The sequence below is a fragment of the Simochromis diagramma genome, unplaced genomic scaffold (assembly GCF_900408965.1).
Source record: "Simochromis diagramma unplaced genomic scaffold, fSimDia1.1 OVJJ01000798.1, whole genome shotgun sequence".
In the NCBI taxonomy this organism is placed as follows: Eukaryota; Metazoa; Chordata; class Actinopteri; order Cichliformes; family Cichlidae; genus Simochromis; species Simochromis diagramma.
The window spans coordinates 1,441,706-1,469,703 of record NW_024386736.1 but is presented as its reverse complement, the minus strand read 5'-3'; the positions used below and the strand labels follow the sequence as shown (position 1 = coordinate 1,469,703).

The 27,998-nt window shown below is 40.3% G+C and overlaps 1 protein-coding gene and 1 long non-coding RNA gene across 9 annotated transcripts; one reads left to right on the top strand and one right to left on the bottom strand.

Annotated features, from left to right (window-relative positions):
• Positions 1–10: 10 nt before the first annotated feature.
• On the top strand, positions 11–25,485 carry LOC120746865 (lysophosphatidic acid receptor 2-like). Of its 8 annotated transcripts, none has more exons than XR_005698994.1 (6): positions 11–410; positions 14,993–15,459; positions 15,868–16,362; positions 18,131–18,390; positions 23,774–23,929; positions 24,036–25,485. XR_005698994.1 is itself a non-coding variant. In XM_040052576.1 (6 exons), exons 2-5 carry the CDS (start codon positions 15,213–15,215, stop codon positions 23,870–23,872), a joined length of 1,101 nt encoding a protein of 366 aa, XP_039908510.1. In that variant the 5' UTR covers positions 11–410; positions 14,993–15,212; the 3' UTR covers positions 23,873–23,893; positions 24,036–25,485. The 8 variants fall into 8 exon arrangements, 7 of the variants coding, with proteins under 7 accessions (XP_039908510.1, XP_039908415.1, XP_039908655.1 ...); XM_040052576.1 differs by having other exon boundaries at positions 23,774–23,893; XM_040052481.1 differs by having other exon boundaries at positions 23,774–23,893; positions 24,009–25,485.
• LOC120747307 lies at positions 24,834–27,725 on the bottom strand. Its single transcript, XR_005699092.1, has 2 exons — positions 27,194–27,725; positions 24,834–26,041 (listed from the first exon to the last, which is right to left on the bottom strand). It is a non-coding gene; the product is annotated as an uncharacterized LOC120747307 (long non-coding RNA).
• Between the last annotated feature and the right edge of the window lie 273 nt (positions 27,726–27,998).

Genomic DNA, 27,998 nt, shown 5'->3' with positions numbered 1-27,998 from the left:
GGCAGAAGGAACGACCAAAAAGCTCCAAGCTGCTCGTTTAGTAGAACGAGTTGGAACAAACGAGGGAGCGGCTGCCGCGCCCTGTGTACGCCTCCTGGGACAGAGTTACTGCGCACAGGTAACAAGTGCTAAGCCCACCGGAAGCGAAACAAAAGTTCGAGTAAAGGTGACGCAGAAGACCGAGCGTATTTAACTTTGTGGGACTCAAAAGTAAAAGGTGGACTTGAGCCTCGATAGAAACAGGAAAAAAAACATATCATATTAGTTTTTTCGGCCCTCTGTTTTTGTGGGGTTTTTCCTTTTTTTTCACTTTTGCTTTGTGAGCTGGGGAGGAGTTCTCAGGTGCGAAGACAAGCAAAGATCTAACCTGGATAACTATACCTGCTGGAGGCGTTCACAGACGACTAAAGGTGAGTTCAAACTCGTCTCCCGCTCCACATTCACACTTCTTCTGTATTAAAAAAGAAAAAAAATCAGCGGAGGGCGACGAGTTTGAAATGCGCGCCCGGGGAGAAGAGAAATGTTTGTACGGTGCTTCATTGTTTCCTCCGTGCGGAGGTCGCGACTCCCGTGAGCGTGCGAAGGTATCTGCGCGGAAGGAGTCTGGAGCTCATTACCTTACGGAGAAGCAGCCGTTCCCTTTTTTCTTTTTAATGCAGCTAAGCAGTTTTGCCACCCTTACTACGAGGGCAGTGTTAACTTTCTTCCAAAGTAAAACAACCGTTTTTCTTCCCTCTGCCTTTATTTTCCCGGATGTCTACACAGCACACTGCATATGCAAATAGAAAAGGAAAGAAAACGCCAAACGCACATTTACAGCACAGGTGTCGCCTACAGGAAAACAGCCCTGCAATAAAGTTAAAACTGTTCCGTCTGTGGACGCAGTGTTACGGCGTGTTCACTTCACAGAGTTAGTGTTGAGTTTACAGTAAGTCCCAAAAAGCGAAAGCAGCAAATCTGCATATGAAAAGCTTGAACATGCAGATTTTTATACGGGGGAAAAATAATAAGACTAATGCCACTTGTGACAAATGTTATTGTTGCTTCCACGCATTTTCTTTAGCTCAGTGTAGTTCACTTTAGGACCAGAGTATTGAGACAAAGTAAAACTGTATCTGTGCCTCTTCATAAACCACCATAAAGTTAACATCTCTGGTCTGCTTATTTTCTGATCCATCGCTCATTTGTACACTCTAACAAGATGTCAAAAAGTATTAAACCTTTCTTTTTTTTTTCCCTGTTTAGTTTGACTAAGTTATTTTGGAGGGAGGGCTGTTCACATTATTCAATTCAGAGGTATAGAAAAAGCACTGATTTGCTTTTGTACTGAGTTTGAACGGCTGTGTCAGTGTTCATATGAAAGATGTGACAGGACAAACCTTATTTTGTGAATGTTAAATGGACTGGTTCTTGTATAGTGCTTTTCTACTCTACTCAAGCACTCTAAGCGCTTTATTACACCTGGCCTGTCAGCTGAGGTTTGAATTGACATGAAATGCTAATGATCACTGCATCGAAAGCATGTTTTTCACAAGTTAAAAAAAAAAAAACACCAAAAGAAACAAACCTATTGAATCCGAGTCTTAAACATGCAGTAAACACACACCACCTCAAACTTATATATACATGTTAAATGACATTCCTGATCCAGTCTCCAGGGTTACTGATTTCACTATTTATGCATATCAGCAGTGCATGTCCTCTGTCTTTATTACAAGATATTCACTTGGGCTTTAAAAACAAACAAAAATAAGATTACAGGAAATGCTAATTATGGGAATGAAGATTTAAAGAAAAACAAGGGTTAAGGAGGGGGGGGGGGTTAAAAAAACAGCTTAAGTTTTAAAAGTGAAACAAAGACTGGATCAGTCATATCAGGAGAAACAAGCAGCTGTCTGTGCGTGTGTCTGGGTGATTAAAGTGCTAAAGGTAATCTCCATATAGGTGACACATGGTGAGTGGTGTCAATACTTCACAGTAGAAGAGAGGGGGTCCTGTGGAGAGAAGTACAATCTCAGTTTTACCTGGAATCAGAGGTCACAAACACAATCAATTGTGTCTGCCTACACCGTCGTATTGGTTTCAGCTATTGTGGGGGTGCATGCATTTCCTAGTACTGTTTCCTATTCTAAAGAAAGGCTGGCTGAAGTCAATAAGCTAAGACTCTTTCTTTAGGGAGAAAGAGAGCAACACTGAGGGGGAGGAGGGAGAAAAGGCCTTGGGTGTGGCTCCCCTGGTAATGACCAGTTTCCATTCAAACCGGTGTTTACTGATCCCGTCGAGTCCTTTCACGCACAAACACAGACACACGATGCATGAAAACTCACAGGCTGCATACATGCATGCCGTCTGGTAGAGAGAGCGCGCGCACACACACACACACAGTGGTCAAGTTTAGAGGAATGCGCAAAAGTCTTAATTAGGCGTGCAGGAAATGCTGTAATTGAATGTTAGCCGGTGGTGACAGATGGTTGGTCTTTGTTCTGATGCAAGCTGGTTTGTTGTCGTGAACTTGTGTGTTCAGGTCACAAGTATCAGTTGTAAACCCACTAAGACAACAGAAAATGTGGGAAGGGGAAACTGCTAAATGTATGTATGAATGGAGGGGGAGGGTATGAGACTGTAACCCACAACTTCCTAACATCAGCTTCTTTCTCCTTTTCACATGTCAAGTATTTGTTTAGCATACGTACTCGTATGCCTAACGATTTTCGGTGTGTGTTCAGAACTGTAGCTGCTATTACAGCTTAAGCTCGACTTAAGCTGACCAAGTTTTACTTTTGGTCTTTAGATTGAGCCTGTAATAATACTTTATTTTTGTAGTGTTTATCAGATAATTGTATTATCTTTATGTAATAATAATAATAATAATAATAATAATAAAAATTTCAACATAAAGTGCATTTTTATTTTCTTAAAAAAGGCAGAAACAAAAGGTTATTTGACCAGCTTCACCTTTAAACTCCGAGTAACCTTAGCCAGCATTCTTTTGTAAATTAAGCTAAAACAGTGATCATCAAACACTTTAGTGCAAAAAACAAACTCATTGGACTCACAATACCTCCATGCCTATTTATTGTCTGTCTCTTTCAGCCAGTTATTTAGACAAACTAGCCTGTTCACATTTTCAGAGCTCAAGGCAGATCTCTCTTTTTTGTTACTATGTATTTTGCAAGTGAGAACAGTCTCTCACATGGGACAGAAGTGGCAGGACTAACCAAATACTTGCAGACCAGGACAGACATCTGTGGGTAGGTCCCTGCTCGACTGGAACACAGGGCTCATCTGAATCAGTAGCACACTTTCTAACACCTGTCTTCTACCACTGATACTAGTCTACAGTCAAGAGAATTTGTAAGTTTGTCTGATGTTGACTTAGTAATTTTGGTCCTGAAGCCAGTCATTTCATCAAGTTTGGCCTGCGTCACTGTAATCGGTATACCAGGAAATCATGCATTAACAAAAGTTCCCCTTTGCTTGAAATGCAAAGTGCGATTAAATATGTTAATTTTTTTCACACAATGTTTTTTCAAATGAATCACAATTAACGCATTAAATTCCCACCCCTAATTTTTACATTCTTGAACATTCGTCCAGAAGTTTGACATAAAAGGACAAAAGTAGTCATGTGTGAATGAGTACCATTACTGAGTATATATTTTAAAATGTTTTTTTTTTTTTTTTAAAGTCTTAATGACCACATGGGAAAATATGTATTCCCTGACCGGTTGCCAAGTAGTTGCTGGAGGTTGCTGGCTAACACTAGGAACAAGAACCTTCTTGTTATTGCTTTGATCGTTAGCCGATTGCAGTGTTCACCTTTACACCACGTTCCAAATTATAATGCAAATTGTGTTCCCTGAACTCAACCCTATTGAGAACCTTTAGAGCATCCTCAAACAAAAAAATTGAGTGTGGGAGGCAGTTCACATCCAAACAGCAGCTCTGGGAGGCTATTCTGACATCCTGCAAAGACATTCAAGTAGAAATTTCCAAAAACTTACAAGTTCCATGGATGCAAGAATTGTAAAACTGCTATCAAATAAGGGGTCCTATGTTAATATATAACTTGACCTCTTAAGATGTTTTTGATTGAAATAGCTTTTGATTTCAGTAAAATTGATCTACTAATGCTGCAACTTCAACAAATGACCATTTTCAGTTCTCTACAACCTATAAAATGTTTCAAAACTCTGTGTGCGTAATAATTTGGAACAGTGCATTTTAAGTTTTTTATTTTTGAAAAATGTACTGTTTTCATTGGCAGTTTTGTTGAGTAATATTTGAATTATACTCTAATGGTTGATGACTCAAAAATTATGCCGACTGTCATTTGAATCAACTATTTAGGAAAAACATAGAAAAATATGACGCGAGTTTGAGTTACTGAGCTATATAAATAAATGGTAAATGGCCTGCATTTGTATAGCGCTTTTCTAGTCCATAGGACCCCAAAGCGCTTTACACTACATTCAGTCACTCACCCATTCACACACTGGCGATAGCAAGCTACATTGTAGCCACAGCTGCCCTGGGGCGCACTGACAGAGGCGAGGCTGCCGGACACTGGCGCCACCGGGCCCTCTGACCACCACCAGTAGGCAAACACGGGGTTAGTATCTTGCCCAAGGATATTTGGCATGCAGCCAGGATGCAGCCTGGGATCGAACCACCGACCTTCTGATTAGTGGCTGACCTGCTCTGCCACCTGAGCTACAGCCACCCCGCCACCTATGTTGAACTTAAGGTCAGTTTTGTGTCATGAACGTGACACTCTCTTTATCTGCCTAAATCACGCATACTTCCAAACAGGTTATGTCCAGAGTTTCAGTTGAAATTGTCTGGAAGCGCCACGCTTTCACTCCTTATTTTATAGTTGAATATAGATCCTTTGCTCGGAGAATACATTTTATATCTGTATGGTGTTAAGCTGTTACCGTCACAAATAAAGCCCAGCTGTAAAGTTACAAAAGCGAAAACTGCGCATCCTGTTGTCAATGGGATTTGCATGTATTCAGCTGGTGATGCAAAAGGTGTCTAAAAGTTTTTATCCTTCACTCTACTGCCAAGTCTGTTAAGTGCTGCTGGAATTGGAGCTATTAAACCAAAGAAAACGGCAAGAATATCTGTTGAATTAATAAATAAATTTCACTTTGATCGGCCAACCACGCTAAAGCCATTGTCACATGTCCGTTATTAGACTGCGGGATAGTAACACTTACTGTTTAAATGTATTCTGTTTGATGTTTCAGCGCTCTAATGTGCAGTCAGCAGCTTTTGAAACAACCAGCACTGAGCATTCATGCTACAGTAAAATGACCAGTTTTAAAATGTTTATATTTTTAACAAATCTAAGTAATATTTTGCAGCATTAACTTCCTGTCTTACAAGATATGACAGTGTTGCAGTTTCTGGTAAATTTCACCATTTCTATTATCACCATTTTCCCATCATCATCTGATAACTTTTTTTTTTTTTTTTTTTTTTTTTTAATTTGAACATGCAGACAGTCTGAAGAGGAAAGCCCAGCTTATAAGATGAAGTTGATATCCGCCGTTGCATGTTATCTCCATCCAGGGTTTTAGACTTTGCTGAGCCAGCTAACATTGTGTTGAGCTAACCTTTATGTACCCGTCTACAACCTAGACCAGAGTTGCTGCAACAGATTTACTATTATTTCTCAATTTGTGTGAGTAGCAAGCTCTTATTAGTGCATCAGTTTGATATTTTGGGAAATGACACAAAAAGTCTGGCCATTAAACTGTCCTACATACAAAAAAGTGTTAAATCTTATTTTTACACTTTACATCAGATGAGACAACACGATTTGTTGGTGAGCATTAGCAGTGTGCCTTTAGCTTCACTTTTACAGTACAGAAGTTATATCAACTTAGTGGTATTTTCTTTTAACAGTTACCTAATTCTGAAAATGCTGTCAGTTTCCTTTTAGGCAGCAAGTTTTTATTTTTATTATTTGTCTACCAGATATTCACTCTCGCCAACTTGAGGCAGACTATTCAGTAACTTCTCACTGACTAGTCACTTACTTTGTGTGTCCTCTGTATAACCTTGGTCACATAGCAGCATGTCTGTTGTGCCTAAAACGGTGCAGAAAATGCGATGAGCACTTCAGTTGTGGCACATCATGTGACAGCAGCTGCTTAATGCAGCTTAAGATGCACTTTGCACTGAAGCGTTGTGGGTTTTTTTTTTTGACACTTTTTATTTGTTTAGGAACATTTTTATGCAACAAGATAAAAGAAAAAAGAAAAAACAGAAACAGTATGAGGTCATGGGAAGATAACATACACCTGTACATACATCTGCACATCCACACATACATACGTCAACAAGTCTGCATTGCTAATTCTATGCATCAAAGGGTGCTGCCACAAGCTGTAAAGTCCAGCCATTTTCTCCACCGTCTCCTTCCCAAATCTCCCTGCAGTCGCAGAGTGAAAGTCATACATTCCATCAATTTGACGTCTTCCACTATAGAGGTAAAAAGTGTTACAGTGGGAGGATCTCTACAGAGCCAGCGTTTTGTTATGGCCTTCTTCGCAGAAGCCAAGAGAACTTTCAGAAGGTAAACATCATCTGCAACTAAATCGTCTGTAAAATATCCCAGATACAATGAGGTAAATGTACAAGACACGTGGAATCCCAACACCTCTGTAATTATCTTTATAACTTCCGTCCAGAAGGGTCGTATGAGTGGGCAGGACCAGAATATATGACCGTAATCAGCCATGACTTCCCCACAATTCCTCCAGCAAAACGCAGGTGTAGCACTGAATTTAGACTTCTGTTTAGGCGTTATGAAATAGCGTATAATGTTCTTCCAGCAGAAGTCCCGCCACATGTTGGAGTTAGTCGTGGTAAACTGTGTCTCCCAGATCCGTGCCCAGCCATCTTCTGTAATCACAATGTCCATTTCTTTTTCCCATTTCTGCTTTATGTAAATCGTTGAGTGCCCTTTGAGCTTAGTCAGACATTTATACAGTTTACTTATCAAGGCTCTGTTACTCCCAGAGTCATAAGCATCAATGAAAATATTAACAATCGAAGTCTCCACGGACACAGCTCTTCAGTCTTTTGCCAATATAGTCACGGAGTTGCAAGTATCGAAAAAAGTCTTGTTTCCCAAGATCGTAAGTCTTGCATAGGGTATCAAAAGCCATAATTTTAGATTTTACAATAACCAAACACCCAGCAGTGATTCCATGCCACACCCATTGTTTAAATCTACTATCGTGGGAAGCAGGTAGAAAATCAGGGTCATACGCTGGCCACCTCAGAAGTTTTATCTCTTCCTGGAGTTGCGCCTGCTTGACCACTCCCCTCCATATTTTTAATGTAAAAGTGACCCAGTGGCTGGGCGTCAAGGTATCGTCCAAATCAGAAGCCGCGTGGCCAAGTCTAGACTGGATTGGCGTGTCTGAGAGAGACATCTCAATAGTCTTCCACCTCGCACAAAAAGATGGATTACACCAACACACCAAGGACCTCAGCTGAGCAGATAAGTAGTAATTCCTTAATGAAGGTAGAGCCAAGCCCCCTTTGTCTTTCGGCAACTGCAAAGTAGAGAACTTCACCCTTGGTCTTTTGTTAAGCCAAATGAATCTCGAAATCTGCTTATTCCATTCCCTGAATTGCTTCTCTGGAATTTGAATAGGTAAAGCAAGAAAAAGAGAGTAGTTTGGGGAGAATATTCATTTTAATTATCTGTATCCTGTTGCCAAGGTCGAGAGGGAGCAAGGCCCAAATGTTGAGATCGCTATATATTTCTCTATTAATACGACTGTAATTAATATCGTACAGTTGTGTCAGATCTCTAGGCAGAAACACTCCCAAATATTTGATAGCAGTTGCCTCCCAATTAAACTTGAATTTTGCCAGTAGTGTCTGGTCCGGAGAAAAATTAAATGACAGAACTTGAGTTTTTTTGACATTAAGGACATACCCTGAATACAGGCCATATGTTTCCAACATCCCCATTAACATTGGTATACCTGAGCTGGGATCCATGATTGTCACCAAGACATCATCTGCGTATAAACACACCTTGTACTCGTCCCCTCCTATTACAATCCCTTTCAACGATGTTTCCTGACGTATAGCCTGGGCTAGAGGTTCGATAAACAAGTTGAAGAGGTAGGGGCTTGCTGGACACCCCTGTCTACATCCTCGTTCTAAAAAAATAGTATCGGAGAGGCTACCGTTAATTTTTATTCTGGCAGTAGGGAGAGAATAAAGAGCTTGGAAACATCTTATAAACTCGCTACAGAAACCAAATCTTTCCATCACTAGGAAGAGGAAGTCCCAATTCACTGAATCATATGCTTTTTCAGCATCTAAGCTAAGAATAATTGAGCTTTTTTTCTTATTATTAATGTGTTCGATGATGTGTAAAGCTCGTCTAATATTATCGTGGGTTTGTCTATTTTTCAAGAAACCCGTTTGGTCTTCATCAATCAAAGAAGGCATTACAGCATCCATTCTTCGCACCAAAATAGTTGTGTATAGTTTATAGTCTGAGTTCAGGACACTTATCGGCCTATAAGATTTGCAGTTTAGTCTATCCTGTCCCCCCTTTGGCAAAACCGATATGAAGGCCTCCTTCCAAGAGGGAGGTACCAGACCTCCTTTCAAAATGTAGTTAAAACTAGTTTCCAACAGGGGAAGAAGGCTTTCCCTCATGGTTTTGTACCATTCGGCAGGGAGCCCGTCGGTACCTGGTGATTTATTGGATTTAAGGCTGGAGATAGCTTTAATTATTTCTTCCCGAGATATTAAGGACGTTAACTTACTATTTGCTTCTCGACCAATCGTAGGCAGGTCTAAGGAATTCAAAAAGTCAGTCATCTTATTTACATCACCCTGAGTAGATTGACTATATAAGGATTTGTAATACTTTTCAAACGCTTTTTGAATTTTATCCAGGTCAGTTACAACATTGTTACCAACCGGGTCTCTAATCTTATAAATATTATTTTCAGCTTGCTGTTTTCTAATCCGCCACGCCAACTGCTTCGCCGCCTTAGGCCCCGCCTCATAATACCTCTGTTTCATGAACCTTATGTTTTTCTCTACTTCTTCGCTCAATATCTTATCTATCTCCTGCTTAATCTGTCTGATCTGGTGGGTTACTGTAGTATTTTTATCCTTTAGACCTGACTGTTCCAAGGCCATTAATCTATTCTGCAGTTGTAACAATTCTTGTGACTTTTTCTTTTTAATCATGGTCGACCACGCAATTATTTTACCTCTGAGGACAGCTTTGGCTGCATCCCATAAAATACTGTGATTTGTCTCTCCATTATCATTGTCCTGCAGGTACAAGTTAAGATCGGCTGTCATTTGTTTCACAAAAGCGGGGTCATTTAACATACCGGTATTTAGTCTCCACAAAGTTGTCTTCCGTGTCCCGTCTAAATGTAACGTTATATAAATTCCATTGTGGTCAGAGACATCTCTTGGACCTATTCTGCAATCTTTTATCCTGTGTAAATCCCTATTAAACATAAAACAGTAATCTATCCTCGAATACACTGAGTGTCGAGCAGAGTAAAAAGTGAATCCTGACGCTGACCCATGGATAGATCGCCACACGTCCATAAGCCCTAATTCCGTTAACATTCCTTTAACCCGTTTCCCTCCAGACGTGCTTTTCCTGTCCCTATTATTTGAGTCTAATCTGGGATTTAACAGTAAATTAAAATCTACTGCACAAATAAGAGTTCCCACCGTTTCCTTAGAGATCAAATCAATATCTTCTTAAAGAAGCTTGCGTTGCTTCCTGGGGGTGCATAGACATTTAATAGTGTGACCGTCTTATTCTCTATTCTACCTTTTACTAAAACAAACCGACCTTCCTTATCACTTATAGTAGATATATGTTCAAATTTTATTTTATTTGAGATAAGGATAGCTACTCCTCGTTTTTTCCCGGCCCTATACGATGAATAAAATGTATGTCTGAAACCCATCTTTTTTAATTTCTCATGTTCTGCATTATCTAGATGAGTTTCTTGCCAATATGCCAAGTCTACTGTCTCCTTTTTCAATTTGGCAATTAATTTGCTTCTTTTAATAGGGCTATTCAGGCCATTTACATTTAGTGACAGCATTTTATAGAAATTATAAGCCATCAAGTGGATATGTGGAATACAACATAATCAACCCAGACCTCAGAACATCACAACCAGAACTCACTGAACAGCAAACACACAAAACATCAACAGGATCTTCCAATACAAAGGATATAACAGCATCCTTTGACATTGAGGGGACTGGCCACAGGGTGGGGCCCCTCATCCGACAAGAGGGGAGTGACCGACAAAAAAGCCAAAAAAGGGCAAAAAATAAACGAAACAGTCTCTTATCGCTACTAGACATAACGTGGTGGTTCTCTAACCATGTCCGTAGGCACCAACCTAAAGAAATATGAATTCTGAAGGATACGAAAGTCAGTGTTCCTGCGGTTAGATTATCAAAACTCTACCGCCAGCTATCTCACCGTCGTCCCGCCATCAGCTGTTCACTCGTCTGCTGACACTTTTTCTTGCTCCCTCCGGAATGCTTGGAGTTTTTCCCGCACGTGCTGCTGGAAGCCGCCCCCGCAGTGTGCTGTCTGCGTTTCCCAAGGAAGTAGCTGCTTTATCGTGTCCTCTGTCATCCTGTTGGTTTGGTTCCCCAAGGTGATCTTACCCACGGCTATTCCCCGCTTTCTTAAATCCTCGGCAGCTTGGCTCGCGGTATTATATAGGACATTGCCTGACGCATAAAACACTCGCATCTTACTTAGTGGTGTCTGGAAACGGATCCCGTTGTCCTTCAAAGCCTTCTTAACTGGGATATATTCCCGTCTCCTTTTCTGCACTTCCAGAGAGTAGTCATGATCGAAATACACCCGTTTGTTTTGGATATGTACCCCTTTGTTCCACGCCGTGCGGAGAATCTCTTCTTTAACAGAGAACCGGAGGAAGCGCACTATTATTGAGCGTGGTGGGGCGTTCGGGGGTGGTTTCGGTCCCAACGCGCGGTGTGCGCGCTCAATGCCGAGAGCACGGTCCGGGCCGAAATCTTCGCCTAGGTGTTCTTTGATCAGATTTTCAACAAAGGTAGTCACCGACGAGCCCTCCGAGTTTTCCGGTACGCCGTAGATCCGGATGTTCTTGCGCCTAGCGCGGCCCTCCATATCGGACACCTTTTCCTGAAGCGCCCGTTGATTTTCCAACAGCTGCACAAGTGTATCCCTAACACCAATGTCCCAGCGTTCCGAGTCAGCCATGTTGTCCTCGACGTGCTTTAGCCGACCGGTCATCTCCTCCACCTGATCCGCCATCTCGTGTAATCTTTGATTCAATTCCTTAGAGAGTTCGGCCATTTGCTTCTTTACATCCTCCCGAAATTCCGTACCGAGTGCTTTGAAGTCACTCTTCAATTCGGTTCGCAATGTAGCCATCTCGGCCACCAGTACGCTACTCACAGCATCCCGAAGCCAACCCAGACCTTCACCTCGGTCGCCATCTTGTCCCGATGCGAGGCTTGCCTCACTAGCCGCGGCGTCCTTCTCCATTTCACAGTCAAGAATGTTTCGTAGCCCGTATCCTCCCTTTTTAGATTTATCCCCACTCATTCTTGAGTCGAAAAATGGCAATGTAGCCTTAATACAGCTCTCGAGTCCGGGGAAACACACGGTTGGTGCCGGAGGTCACTCTCTATGCGGCCATGCGGTGCTACGAGCCACCGGAAGTCCAAGCGTTGTGGTTTTGTGCCATTTTGAAATGGGGAAAATACAAATTCGCAGAACTGTCAGCCGTAGTGCTGAAGGTGCCTTCTGAAATCAAGGTATGTTTGCAGGTGAAACTTAAATGGCAGTTGGACATCTAATTATGACTTAAGAGCTCATCTTTTTATTCATATCTTTGGCTCAATGCACATGTAAACATTTCGATGTCAATTGCAGACTAATGTTGGGCTTTTACAAACAGAGTTGGCCAATGTGATTATGCATTTAAAATAAGGAGTGGACTTGTCCACTTAGTACAATGGGTAAAATTAAAGTATGACTTTAAAACACAAATCCAACAACGAGAACTTTTTTTTTTTTTTTTTTTTTTTAAAGCTGCAGCTGCTGGTCGTATGTAGTCGAGGTAGTATTGCTTTCATAAGGGGAATAGCATCCTTCTCACCTTCCTGTTGCTCGCCACAAATTTGATGTTGTTCGGGGAGTTTCAGACACATTCCCATGCACGCCACTGTTTCACTACTTTTAACCATTTGGATCCTTCCACATTCTGTCACCACAGGGATAGAATGTGGAAAGGCTTTTTTCTTTTTTTAATTTCCTCACCTGTTTTAATTTGTTGCCTCGATCAAAAATTGAACCCTCTTTCCTGCAGTGGTCTCATCCATCACTTCATTTCCAACCTGTGAAGTTTGCACTCCTGCTGCATTTCTCACATTTTTAATTTGGCATTTCTTTCCACACATCCTTGGTAGGAGAACGTGTGTGTGTGTGTGTGTGTGTGTGTGTGTGTGTTTGGATTAAGATTGAGTTACATAGCTGGATTGTGTAATTGTGAGGTGTGTCTCTTCTGCAGGGAGCAGCTCTGCTGTTTCCATTGTTGGGAGAGTTGAACTTGGAACTGACGGCACTGCGGTGTTGTCGTGCAGGGCTGCGTTTCACAGGAGAGTGGAGACTGTGCGAGGTTGTGCTGCTGACTCAACAATAAGAGCACACTGTGCAGGTTTACCATAAATAGGGGATTAAAGTCAGTTGTTGGCTGCGTTTTGATCTGGGCTGTGTTTGGTTTCAGTTACAATCATTTAAAGCCTTGCCTGTTCTTGTTGTGACATGTCAGATAGGAGTTACTCAGTCGTAGTATATGAACGTAGTGTATAACGTTGCTTTTCTTACAAATCAAGGTTTTCTGGCTTGTACAGGGCAAAGTTACTTACGATGTGATTCTGTGGTAAATGTATAGATCCTTATTTCTATTTTTTGCCAAAAAAAGCTAACAACCTTTTCGTTGGGGCTTCAAACCTTAACCTTAAAGCTTACCTGCTGGAGACGGCTCAGTAGCTAAGGATGCGTTAGATAAGTTGATTAATCAGATAGTTAATGCAAGAAATGCCACTCACGTATTTCAACAAAGCTGATTAGATGTGCACGTAGTCTGAGATGTTCTGAACAACAACAACAAAAAAATGATGCGACTCGCTTCCAGCAATTACTTCTCTGATAATGTAAATTGATTTCAGTTTAATTGAACAGGAAAATAGTTGCTGTGCACGCAAACTAATTTTCTGCAGCACGACACTGAAGCATCAGAGGACTGAAAGGGGAGGTGACCTGTTTATCCACAGCTTGCGTGGGGGCAAATCTTGCATACTGCTTTATCTTTGTTGGCTGGGTCAACTTTATTATCGCAGCTTAGCCCTGTTTGGGAACAGCGTTATCTTTCTAGGATTATAAAATAAGTGTGTGTTCGGAAACTGCCCTCTGAGTGCATGCTTTGTAGTGCATTGTGATAAGTCATGTCAGCATGTCTGCATTAGTTTAACAGGAAGAAGAGCCTCTGTATTTTTGATAATATTGGAAAGTCACATGTCAGGACAATCTATTTAGATGCTGCCTTCAGTACATAGATTTGATGAAGGTTAGTGGCGTTAATAAAGTGCTCGTTTGTATTGGTGCAAAGTCAGTTTGAACTTGCTGCCCTACCTTTTCACTGTGAAAGAATATAACTGTAAAAAACCGGATGTTTTCTTTTCTTTAAACGCTCAGTAGGAGTGTTTAGTTTATTTAGGTGATTTTAATGAATTATTTATTGATACCTTACAATTTCCATTCCATATTAGGTATCACATTTTGTTTGGCCACTAGATACAAAAAGCTTTTCTGGTGATTTAACCCCAACCTAGGGGGGGGAGGAAACCCAGTGCTTTTACCGCTATAGTGCTGTATATCTCTGTACAAGGGTGTCTAGAAATGGTTTGTTCGCACTGGTGTTTGACTCTGTTAAGACAGCGCAAATGCATAGATGTTCTGATGTAATTTGAGCTTGACCTGTGATGGACAGCAGCACCGGGATAAGCTACAAGGGACAAAAGCCACAGCTATTTTGCATGATAAACATTATATTTGTCACTGTTTTCCAGTAATAGTCTGATTTATAGCCATAGTAAAATGCCCCTGTTAAAATCGGTGATTTAGTACATCTATAATTATGTCCTTTGTGCAGAGCAGACCAAAGTAAAGTAGTTTGGCCATAATGAGCAGAACCACATTTGGATAAAAACCAAACATGTATTTGCTCAAACGTGGTGGTGGAGTTGTGTTGATTTTTTATTTTTTTTTTAGATGTGGACACCTTGCAGTTCCTGAGTTGACCACGTACTCATCAGTATACCAAAGTATTCTAGAGTCAAATGTGAGGTCATATGACAGCCAGCACTGAGTGATGCAACAGCACAATGATCCCAAGCACAGCCGGTTACTTTTGTTGGAAAAGGAAAAAAGAATCGAGGTGTCGCAATGGTTCAGTCAAAGTCCAGACCTCAACCTGACCGGGACTTAAAGAGAGCAGAAATGACTGCCTGCAAGCTGCAATGAACTGAAACAACCATGTAAAGAAATTCCTACACTGTGATGTGAGAGACTAATAAAGTAAAATGGCAAATCATGACTTTAAGTTATAAGGTCTACTTAGTATTTACCTCATCTTTAGACCTGGTAAATACTTGGTTATTTTGTCATCCAAATATTGCTTTACTTCCTTTTTACCTTAATCTTGTCAAACTATATTATTTTAAATGTTTATTCTCTAAATGCTAAAAATTTTAAGTTAAATATTTTCTATGTCTATGTTGGATATCATTTCACTATGACCAGTTTCTGTAGTTTGTTAATAAATGCTTATCACTGATTTTGAACTGTTATGCATAATTTAATGTTTGCTCAAACTTACTACTTTTTCTCCAGAATGTAGATGTGCATCCAGAGAAGTCCCCAGGCTTTCAGACGTCTGGATAACTCCAGTCCTCACCTGCACAGCTAATGGCATGCCGATCTCCAAACCTCCAAATGTGGCGAGTGTCAGTGGTGCCCTAATCCTCCTCCTCCTACTCTGCGTCTGCAACACCACCCTACTCTTTCTACTCATCAACGTTTTTCTCATCCCACACCCCGCTCACGCCTCAGGATGGGTAACATAACCGGTACCTGCCATGACAATGAGACCATCGACTTTTTCTACAACAACAGTGGAAAAGCCATTAATACTCAATGGAAAAAGCGTGACGTTCTTATTGTCACGCTGGGCTTGATTGTTTGCTTCATTGTTATTTTTTCCAACTTTTTGGTAGTAGCGGCCATTTTCAAAAACAGACGGTTTCACTTTCCCATCTACTACTTGTTGGGTAATATGGCTTTGGCAGACCTTTTTGCAGGTAAATTTTTTTCCATTTATTTTTGTAAAACCATTTGTGAAATAACTTAAGTTCACAGAAAACCCTTCACAAAGAGAAAGTAGAGCAAAATAGAAACACATTCTCACAGTTGTTTCCATTGAAAAGCAACAGTGATCTCTTAAACGCAAACCATGAATGCCAAGTTGGGCATTCATGGACAGTCAAGCAACCTTTTGAGTTTGATTTAATAGTACTATGACTATTTCAACTAAGTTTGTACTGATCACATTGATAGCATGTTACCGCGATGAGTCTCTGACATCCTCATATATCATGTAAAGATTGTTCATTGTCCTGCTCTGGTAACAACGATAGACTCGACTCAGAATGTAACAGTGTAAATAGTTTACCTCTGTTTAAAAGATCTCCTCACTTTCCTCCTCCTAGGTTTTGCGTATCTCCACATGATGTTTCATACTGGTCCCTGGACTATAAAGCTATCACCGAACCAGTGGTTTACTCGTCAGGGGTTGATAAATACCAGCCTGACAGCCTCTGTCCTCAACCTCCTATTCGTGGCTGTGGAGCGCCATCAGACTATCTTCAACGTCCAGCTACACAGCAGCATGAGCACTCGGCGTGTTTTCATAGTCATGCTGTTAATTTGGCTGGTGGCAATAATCATGGGCCTCGTTCCCCAAATGGGTTGGAACTGCACGTGCCATCTAAGTGAATGCTCCACCATGGCACCGCTGTACCACCGCAGCTTCCTGATATTCTGGGCCGTTCTTAACTTGATGACCTTCTCCATCATGGTGGCCGTATATACCCGGATCTTTCTCTATGTGAGGCACAAGGGCAGGCAGATGTCACAGCACACTTCAACGACAAGACAGAGAGAAACCATGATGAACCTGATGAAGACAGTCTCCATGATCCTGGGTAAGGGAGTGCACACAATACATATCAAGTCAAATAGTTATGTTTGGGAGATAACTTTGCGTTTTTAGCTTCATTTAAAAACATCACGCTAACAGAAAAGCTTTTGAAGAACCCAAAATGATGATAAAGCGTGTGCCGACCTCAGCACGGCAGCCAGGCCGGTTCCTGTTACCTGTTCACTGCTTTTGAACAGGTAAAAAAAGCAGTGATGAGCAGTCGGGCTGCATCCTCCATTTCTACCTGTTCATGTTTCTACAGTAGAATCACCATGGAGATCACTTTAAAATGTCTTTGAACTGGTTTTCAGATTTTCTTTGTGTTGCTTATTTTGTGAAAACACTAAAAGAAAGCTCTTACATGTGTGCTCATTAGGACAGGGATTTGTGTCAGTGCATTGCACTGTAGCCTAAGGTTTGTATTGTTAACTGGTAATTATGAGAATGCATTATGGACTAACATGAAAATAATAACAAGTTTTAGACTGCTCTCTGGCAAGTAATTACCGTAATATATATTGTAGAGTGTCTACCTTACAATATGAAATGAAACACCTTGAAGGTGACTGTGAGGGACGAGGCTGAAAATCACTGACCTGTAAATCAGTTCAGTTTGTTTTCACGCTTAACTCTGTCACAGTGTAGACACCAGTCTGTCCTCTGCTTCACTCAACACACTGACATACTTGAAGTAGCAACTTGGAGTGAGCATTCAAACTATTTCTGGATGAGAACCACGGCTTCAGATTTGGAGGTGTAGAATCTCATCCTGATCACTTTGCAATCAACTGCAAACTATCACAGTGCAAGCTGAAGGTCACCACCTGATGGCCAACAGAACAGCATCTGTGAAAGGCAGAGATGAGATCCTGAGACAACCATGGCTGTGCCTGGAAATTCTATTGATGATAAAAATTATGAACACTAAGTGTACATAATTTAAGTGACTAAGTGATCGCAGTGCAAACCATTGCCATCTACTGAATTCTACTGAAAGTTTAGTTGGAGAAAGTTGCAGAGGATAAAGTTTCCCGGGAAACGTTTATCTTGATCAAACACAGCCAGCCTTCTCGGCCCGTGCAAGCTCGTCTCTTTTCTTGTCTGTTCCTGTAAAAATGGGCTTTACACACACATTACCTCCTCTCTTCCTGGTACTGATTTCTTCTTATTTTCTAATCTAGTCTTTCTCCTTTGCTGCTCTACTTTCACTGTCTCATTCTGATTTATTTTGATTTCAATTAAATTCCTCCAAATTTTACCCCCCCCCCCCCCAAAAAAAAAAAAAAAAAAAAAAAAAAAAACCCCAAAAAAACCCCACAAGTGTTTGTCCCGTCACTCAGCAGCCAGGATTCAGTTGCTCTGGCATGTAAGGAAGTTGAGGAAAAGCCAGAGCATGTCCTGACAGGGAGCTGCATAGTTTTGTTAGCATGACAGAAAACTGCTCGTTTCTGCCTGCATGACACTGCTGACAATTTGTACCTGCGAGCAACATCGTCAAGACAGTGAGGACATTTCCTCATTTTATCATTCTGAGAGACACATAAAGCCACTATGCACCTGAGTGTGTGGTCTCACATCCTTTAACTGTTTTTGCAGCTGGTAGTTTTGCATATATTAGTGCTGAGCATGCTACCAAAGTCTGCAGATATTATACAGAACAGACTACTGAACTGGCTAATCTGTGTGGTGTGTGTGTTCCCTCATATGCTTCCCCCTACCCTTAGAAATTAACAGAGTTGTAAAGAATTTCTTTCTCCCCCCTGACTCTGTAGGCTGCTTTGTGGTCTGCTGGACACCCGCACTGGTTGTGCTGCTGCTCGATGGTCTGAACTGTGACAGGAGTTTGGTGCTAGGCCCCGAGAAATACTGTCTGGTGCTGGCAGAGTGCAACTCCTTCGTCAACCCCATCATCTACTGCTTCAGGGACCAAGACATGAGGAGGACCTTCAAGGAGATCCTGTGCTGCAACTGGTCTCAGAGGCACAAGAACAGAGGCTTCTCTGAAGTTAAATTTCACACCGTGGAGCAAGAGGTACTGTCCGAGAGCAATGGAATCGATGACAGCAATCACAATCAAAACAAGCACATGCTCTAAGGACTGTTTATGATTTTAGGCCACTTGGTATCATGCTGACTGTAGTCAGATGATCTGTCCATCTAAATATTTTGAGAGAGATGTGCGACAGCAGCGTAACTGAATGTGGCTCGTTGTTGTTGTTTTTTTTGTTTTGTTTTTTATCTATATATCCATTAGGGGTGCAACGATACACAAAATTCACGGTTCGGTTCGATACTTTTTCGATACAAAAAAATGTTCATGCTTTTTTAATTTGTCATTTATTAAAATTATAAATATATATATATTTTAACTCAAATGTACAGTTTTTAAATTTAATGTTGCTGAAACAACAAAGGGATAAAATAATAAATCTATCTGATCGAGAAATCACTCATCTTTGGAAAAAGAGTTTATTACAGAGAAATGGCTCTTTCCAAAATAAAAGCTATACTATACGTTTCTTCTGGGCTATACTCTCAGCAGCATATTAAACATATCAGGTCCCCACAAGGAGAATCATGTGCTAACGGCTGTCTAAATGACTCGGGTAAAGTTTGTAGCATGCGTGCTTGTTGTTTTTGTCTGCTTCCACTTGTCTTTGCACTAGGATGATGTCGACGTAAATGTGCGGTCATATTCATTTTGTTCCCACTAGTGCTGTCAACACTAGTGGGAACTGGAATGACGTTAACGCCACAACACGGCAAATCTCCGTTAACGAGCTACCGTGGATCGCCCCGTGTGTGGGGCTGGCGCAAACTGCGCTAACGCAGTAGTTCCCACCCATGTAATTGAGCATTGCGTGGCACATCCGACATACTGTTTTACTTTTGTCCATGACTCGCTTACCTTCAGGGTCATACTTCACATGAAAACCAAAATAGTTCCAAAGGCCAGATCTGAATGAGGGTGGGGGAGGTTCAATTTGCCATGTTGCAACGAGCTTAGCTTCTGTCTTGCTAGCTTGCGCTGCGCTCAGTGGATCTGCGCTCGACAGTGCAGCCTAGGCGGAGTAGTTGAACGCAGATCCACTGAGCTCTCAACACAGACAGCATCGTAAGAAGAAAAGTTGATAAAATAAATTAAAAATTTTGTATTGTTCGATACATATGCGTACCGAACCGAAAGCACTGTATCGAACGGTTCAATATCGATACGAGTATCGTTGCACCCCTAATATCCATATAGATAGATATTTGTTGTTTAATTTCCTGAATGTCATGCCTGCAAAAAGTCCAGTTTGTGCCAGGTTTTCAGTCTATATACACACAGTTTACACACTGCATCCAGTAGTTTCATTCATCTGTCAGTGAGACCTGGCAAATCTGCAACATGCGACACAAATCAGGGAAGAGCAGACACGGCTAGTCTTTGCACAGGCAGGCTGATCAGTTAGGTGTCCGATGTTTTTGTTTGTTTTTATTCTTATTGTCACTTCAGTGCTTCTTACTGCAAAGAGCTGAAAAGACTCGTTAATTAATTACTTATATGTAAAATGTTACAGAACCTCTCAACATCTCCCTCCAGTTAAAATTGAACAACAGGTTAGAAGCAGTTTGATCAGAGCCAGCTGCATAAAACTGTAAATGCAGCGTGCAGGGACAGTCTGTAAAGTGCTTCACATTACTGTCTCCACTCAGTTATACTGAGAACTTGGGTTGCGGAAAGATAACTTTTTAATTATTATTAGTATTATTGTTGTTGTGGCTTACTTTTTCCTTTTTTTTTTTTTTTTTTTTTTTTTCCTTTTTTTTTTTTTTTTTTTGGTGTGCATATTTTGAGGAAGTTTCTATTAGGAAAAACCACGTATCTTCACTGTAGTGCTCACTTCCCCAGTCAAAGCCTTTGTGCTGTTTTTTTCTTTCTTTTTTCATATATTCAGCTGAGAGCTTGTCTATGGTTGTATTATGTGAAAATTGTATTAGTCTTTAGAAGTGCACCAGAAGCCGCAAGCACGACGTTAATGTGCACCTTGCATACTTGTGAGTTATTGTGTTCTTCTTGTCTGTCTGAGCGATTGTAAACAAATGTGCTTTTTTTGTTGCGCTGCAGTATCAGTGTTGACTGGTCCAAGAGATGGTTTAGTTCATGGCGATTGGTCACATCACAGCATTTATTGAGGCGTAAACAAACACTGCACTTGTAGAATTTCTTTTAGTAAGGATGTGTGAAAAAACACATGCAGAGAAAACCTCCAACAGAGGTCCAAAACACAGAACTCATTCAACACAGTGACTTTGTGTCAAATGTTCCATAACTTAAACTTTGATATTCTACAATGTTTCTTTTTTTTTTATTATTATTATTTTTTAATCTAGGATCTGTTGGTTGTGTGCTTCCTTCTTTCAGTTCTTGTTTCTCACACTTTAATCCTGCCACTAAATTCTCTGTGTGGATTTGTGGCAGACTGTGTCAGTCAGTAATGTGGAAACTGGTAAAGCAAATGGCCTTCCTGTTTCTGTTCAGCTCACAGCTGCAGACTCGTCACCATCACTCAGAAATCTCCCACTTCTTTTGTGTGTGCGCGTTGCACCTGGCCAAATCAGACTAAACTATGATTTATGTGGTGTCTTGTTTGCGACTGCTTTGCATTTACCTTCCGTTTCACTGTCAAATGTAAGCCGACTTTGCTAACTTTGGTATTAAATCTGAAAACGTGCGACATCTAAACCCATGCTCGAACGTGTACCGCACGTGTTGAGAGAGTACACACTGCTGTGTGATGCTGTTGATGGAGGAGGTCAAGAGCTGAAGAGTTGACAAGTGGGTGGAAGCTGGGAAGAAAGAGGCACACAGCCAAAGAGCGATGAAAGTGTTGGAATGCGAGCTAAAGACAGAAACAACAGGGCTGCAAAAATGTTATGTTGAGTTTGTTCATTGTTCAGTTGACTCTACAAAATGTTGGGAAAACTAAAGATTTACCTAAATAGCTACACAGTGCTGTAGGCAGTTTTTCTGTGTAAAAACAAAATTCAAAAATTAAGACGCAAACATAATTCACAAATTGACACTTAAAGTATTTTGTGAAGGGGAAAAAAAAAGGAAAAAAAACTCTGTCACTGTAAATGAGGTACATACTTTGTTGCCTGATTTGAGATATGAGTTGACCCTTTTTTTTTTTTTTTTTTTTTTTTTTAATTCAAAACATTTCATTTGTTCTACAGACAGGCACAATTAAACCCAACGTTTAGCTTCATCATTATTAGGATTTTTATGCGTGATATCTGTTTGTAGACTTATATAATTGTATGTAATTATACATGTATATTGCATATTGAGGGTAGGATCAAATGAGTTTACCTTTAAGTCTGTACCAACCCTTTCTTTGTCTCATTATTGTTTAAAGTGCATTTTGTTGTTATAGTCAACATAGTCATGTTCAAAATAAATCAATCATTCAGTGAAAAAAAATAAAATAAAATAAAGTATTTTGTAAATAGCCACTTTATTAGCCACTTAGCATGCTAATTAACTGCCACCAGTAGGGACATTACTGTATAAGCTTTCCTGTGTGTCAGTAGTGCTGAAATAAGCGTCTTTGACTGGATGTCTTATAGGAGTGCCTGAAATTATATTAATAATTGTTGATCATGCTGAAATTCTGTCTCAACGTCTGTTAAACATGGACACTAAAACAAAATTGAAAAATAAAACAGGCAAACATGTATTCTGATAGATTTTAAGTTGCTACGATGATTTTAGACAGACTTTCAGGCTATTGGTGCAATTAACTGCACAGCAAGTCATGCTAGTTGTTAGATTATTCCATTCAAAAGTCCACCAACACAACTTTTTTTTTTTTTTTTTTTTTTTTTTAATTTAAATTTGGAGTCTTTGCGGACTTACTGTCTTGGAATTGGCGTCAAGTGTCCATTTGAAGAACTGCAGTCTTTGGCACTTCGGCACTGACTTTATTTTTGCGTCGCAAAGTTTGTTGCTTAGTAAGAAACTCCTAACCCTAACCCTCCCATTTAGGTTTCTGATTTGCCGTCGTTAATATTTAAGCTCGATATCTCAAACTTCAGAGCTTAGAATTACGGTTTGAACCTTCAGTTCTGTCTTAACCTGTTCAAAATTTGGTTGTGTATGCGCAAAACATCTGTGTTCACACTGTGTCCCATCATTCATGCAGAATAAAGGCCACAAATATAATTCCATGCATATGCACTTTTATCCAGCCACCAAATTTTCCAGGCCAACTTTTTAACCGAAGGTCAAGGAGTGACCTTCACATAGCTCCTCAAAATCCCAATCAGTGAGGTTAAATCACCTCTCTGCCTTATGCTATAAACAGATTTGGTAATTACCCAAATGCCTGGAATTATCCTGTTGCCTGATGCAACTATTACTCTAGTTTATGCTGACCGTAACATTTCTGTGTCCTGTGTGCACTTCATTAATCCATGTGTTTTGTAGCTTGTGTACGCTCATGTTGTGGTAGTGTTTAAACCAGTCCAGATGTGTGTTGGTGGTTAGCGTGTCATGCTTCTTGCCACATTTCCTCTGACTCGTTACTCTGGCATGTGTGTTCAAAGAATACATTCTCGGTACAGAGGAAGTGCTGCAAGGAGTGTGTTATCTTGTTAGTGTGCACATGCATACTTGAGTGAGAAATAATTCACAGAAACATTGTCTTTGTTTTTTTTTGGGGGGGGGGGGGGGGGGGACATAAAGATCAAAGAGGCATTTGGGCCACTGAAAGGAAGTTGCATCTTTAATAGAGCGCGTTAACTGTAAGCGCTCTCAAAGAGCACAGCATTGTGTCTGTTTATACATATATATCCTAATTATACCTCTTGTCATTTAGATTTTAATTAAATCAAAGTTTTAACCGATTGTTATATTATAGGCGTACTTTTTTGTTTTTGTTTTTTCCTTGGTGTTGTTCCAGCGATTCAGGAAGTTTTTTTACGTGATTTTTGGGCTTTTTTTGTTTTGTTTTAAATGTTGTACATTGTTACGACTAATAAGAATAAATGCACCATCTGTGTACGTCTGCAATTTGTTTGGTCGTGTGTGTCTGTTGCTTTGCGGTAACTGCTGAAATTTGCAATTTAGAAACATGGCAGGTCGTGTGGAAACGCTCCTTTGGGTATGAACATGAAATTCATCTCTTTCTAACTGCTTGTTTGTTTGTGGGTTTTATTTTTTATTTTTTGCTAGTTTTCATATGACTAACCCACCCACCTCCCCCCTCTCTATTTTTCACATTCTCCCCGTTGCATCTAATCCCCATTTCTTATCATTGTCATGATTTTTTTTTTGTTAATAATTTTTAAACCCTTCACCCTCCTGGTTCTTTGACCTCATTTTCAGTTTCTCACACTCTTGTCTGTTTCTCCACCTTTGTCTCTAGAATGGTAAGTCTCGTATCCCCAAGGCGAAAGAGAGGAGCAACGGGGCGCCTCTCATCCGTGCCAGCTCAGAGGACATCCCTGCAAGTCCGATTAACTGAGACCAGCTGAGAAATTTCGAGGCATGCACACATACATATCTAAGTGAACTTATCTGTGTATGTACACAAAAATGAGCCTTGAGCTGGTTCTTCAAGGATTATGTAGATTTTTTTTTTTTCTTTTTTCTTTTATAAGGGTTTTACCTCTGCTGTGGGTTTACAGTTTCTGCAGCTACTGGTAGAAGAGATACACTCTTTGGCTGGAAGCTTCATAACAGCAGCTTGATCTTCTCATTTAAACACAAGCCCGCCATCAACACCTCCCCTGCACAGACGCGTACACATTGTTGGGATCACTTGGACAACATGGGAGACACACGTGAGAGTTTCCTGTTGAGACATGAGTGACTCGGCAGTTTTTTGTTGGTTTTTTTTTTTTTTCCTTTTTCCCCTCAGTGACAACAGTGATGGAAGAGCAACACCTGGAAAGCTACACAGCAGACCGTGGAATAAATGTGTGAAAATGTGCAATCGTAAAGAATGCGCTCTGTGCTTTAGTTATGAGCCACACAAGAGTAGTTTGCTGGCTACTCTTAGCTTAAGTTAATGTGATCCAAGTTGTTACCACTAGTGCAGTAAGTCCTCCTTAATAAATTTCGGGGTGTTTATTTAATTGCATGACCAGAAAGCTTTTTGTGATATAGAGCGTGTGTGTGTGTGTGTGTGTGTGTGAATAAAATACTAGAAACATGACTTTTATAACGTGGATTGATTTAAAAAGTAAACAGTAAAGTCCTGGAGGATGGATTTTATTGGCCTGTGTTATTTTGAGTAAACAGTCAGCTGTTGTGTATGCAGATATAGTTTCAGACAGGGGCCCAATGGCCACTCTAAGGGCATTAATAAGTATTTTAGTAACATTAAAGTTATAGATTAATCAGGTTTGATATTTTTAAACTAGTTCAAAGATTTAAAACTATTTTAGTGGGTTTCTTACACTTTTTGTCCAATCAGCAGCACCTTTTTTTTTTTTTTTTTTTTTTTTTTTTTCTTGCTAACATTTGTAGATGGTGTTCCTGTCACAAATGTTATATGGATTGTTGTTGTTTTTAAATCCCTCAAGGTATACGTGCCTGTTATGACGCACAGTTTTCGTTTTCTTTTATTCGTCAAAATGAGCGCCGTCCCTTGTAAATCTACAGCCAGTGAAAAATGTGGTTACAAATGTTGCGTTTCTTAATATACAGCCAGTGTGATATAAGAATGAGATGCAAGTTGTTGTTTTTATTTATAGTTTTTTTTCCACTCGCTGCATGCTGCTTGTGTTTGCATAATGTAAATTGTCTCTGCTCAGTGGAAACAATGTTCACTTACAATGTTTGTCATAGAAATATACAACTTAAATTTGCAATGACATTGTAATGGTTGATATTGTAACAGTATTCAGTAGTAATTTCCGGGGGATGAAGCCCATCATTTGTCAGCAGGATGATAATCCACAAATGTTTTTATTGCGGAGTAAAGTGAGTAAAGCTTTTGAGTAAAATATTGCAGCTGATTAATATTGATTTTGGGAGAAACTGACATGTTTAAAAGAACCATTGATGGTTGTAACACGTTTTCTGCCATTATAATCTGCTCTCTGAGTGATGCCATTAAAAACGTGTATCTTCCTGACTGTCCTGTGGCCTGTTTACAGAGTTGTCATGTCTTCCTGCCAGAGGCGGTTGTTATCTGTTTGCAGCTGGACGAATGGATCGTATGATCTCATTGAGTTTCTTTTTAGGCACCTTTGCCTCACTTGTTGGATCATTTGCCTTATTTTCCTTAGATCGAGGAACAGTGTCTGTCTGACTGGTAATGTCTTTCTTCTCATCCTTGGAAAGTTTCTTTTTTATTTGCTCTCCAACTCTTTCCAGCCCCCCTTTGTCCTTCTCCTTCCTTCCCGGTGAACCAGTTTGACTCGTCTCTTTCTTTGTGTAATCCATCGAGAGTCCTTTCAGCAATGTCGGCACTTTCTTGTTTGCTGTCAGTGACTGTTTCTTCTTGGAATGCTTGTCCTTCCTTGACTTTTTCACACTCAGTTTGTCCAGCGACAGAGCGTTCTTCTTGCGTTTCTTATGAGGCAGCACCCTCTTCAGTTGACTCCAGGTCTTTTTCAGAGGTGATTTCTTCTTCTTCTTCGGCCAAAAGATGGTTGTTTTTGAGGAGGAGCCACCCATTGCTGACCTGCAGGAAGAAGTAAAATGTGATCAGCACAAACGCACAAGTTGTCCTGGCAGCTTTTTACAACAGTTTAACACAGCTATAAATATACCTCATACATAATACCTAAACAATTTGAAAGCTAGATTTTAAGATTGTTTAAATAAAAACTCCTAACGTGTAACTGTGTCTTGATGCATGCGCAGTCATCCAGGTAAGAATGTGTAACTATATTTGGAGTTTTGGGATAAGCAAAATTTGAAAACTGAAAACGTCAGCAGGGTCATTCCAAGCTGATGGTGGTTAAATGTATTTCAGTGTTAGGTCTTAGAAAAAGGCTGTATTTGATTATTACCTACTCATCTGGTTAATTTGATTATATTACAGAGTTTAGTTCTCAGTCAAGGAGAAAGTTAATTAATGATGGTGATCTAAGGTAAAGACGCCCAACAAGGCTCAACATCCTCTAGTGGGCTCCTGCCCAGCACTGTGACAGCTGATTGGCAGTTACCATAAAATACCAGAAGTGGCAGCTCCACCATTGGAGCCAGGTGGAACCTCAGACTGTCCAGGAGCTAAGTGATGCCCTGATCCAGCTGGGGGGAGCATCTGGTGTAGATATACAGAAATATAGTGTGCTTTTAAATTTCTAGTTTGGTGATTTATATGAATAGTATGGTAATTTCACAAGCCATATATGGAAATTACCATACTATTCACAGACCAGAAACCACACATTGAAGATGTGTTGATTACACTTTCCTGTCACATTTACTTAGGGTTAGGGTTTAAGGTTTCACTCAAAATGCACATATAAATAGTATCACTGTTCAAACTAATGTTACTCCACTCTGGACTATCACTTCAGTCTCTGCTATTTGCAACAATGACTGTCACAATAAGTAGCTTTGGTAGTATAAGTACAACAGAAAGAGTTATCAAACCTGACAACTTTTATATTTCAAAAGGTAAAAGAAGTATAACAAAGATCAGTTCCTCTTCATACTATATTATCTGATACTAAAACCTCCAGGCAGAAAGCCCGGGTAATGAAGTCTACGTACCGCGAGTGCTCTCCACAGTCAGACCAAACAAATGTTTTGGATGACTTTCTGTGTCGTCTGTGCCAAGTTTAAACCAGAGACTGCTTATAACGAACATTTACACAACACTTACCCTTATGGAAAGTCTCTTAAGAATCAACATCAGATAACACTGCTGTCCTCCTGACTCTGTGACAAAGACTGGGCTTTTTTCATGTGATCATGCACCAAACACAGACAGAAAAACCTGGAAGAACCAACCTGTTCTGTGACATTCTCCAGAGCTGACTCTGCTTGTGTTTCTGCTATGTCAAAGAGGCATGTCTCCCTCTTAAAAATCCATTATGGACACTTATGAATATGACATGTATGTTTGCTGATTACAGTTTTGCACTTACACAACTGTCCATTTACATTTAACCGGAGTGCCCTGTGGATCAATGTTGAACTTTGTGCTTTTCTGTTTGGGTTTTTTTTTCGTTTTGGATGAACTTCAACAACAACTGAGCACAATGTCAAGCACTGCCTCACCCTGGGTCCTTTGTCACAGAAGGTTTGAACTGAAATAAAACGGAAGCTCGCTGATCCAGAAGATAAATCATTCACATTCTCACTCTCTCGTTCGGCTTTATACTCTCTGCTCAGAAATCTCAGAGTCACCCAGTTTCATTTCAACCAGATTCCTGATGCAGTTTGCAGGTTTCTGGGCATGATATTTGCTCACACGAGATCCAGCTCCTGCAGTTTCTTACACAGTGCAAAAGCTTTCTAAAACATTCAAGCTTAAACGGTTTTCTTGTGTTTCCTGGATGCCACAAGAGAAATGCTTCCATAAAACGAAGATTCTTTGAGATTTTGTGTGTTAAGACTTAAGCTGTGCTGCAGCATGGCTTTTTTAGCAGCACATTGCTGATGTTTTGATTGTCAGGGTGGTTTCC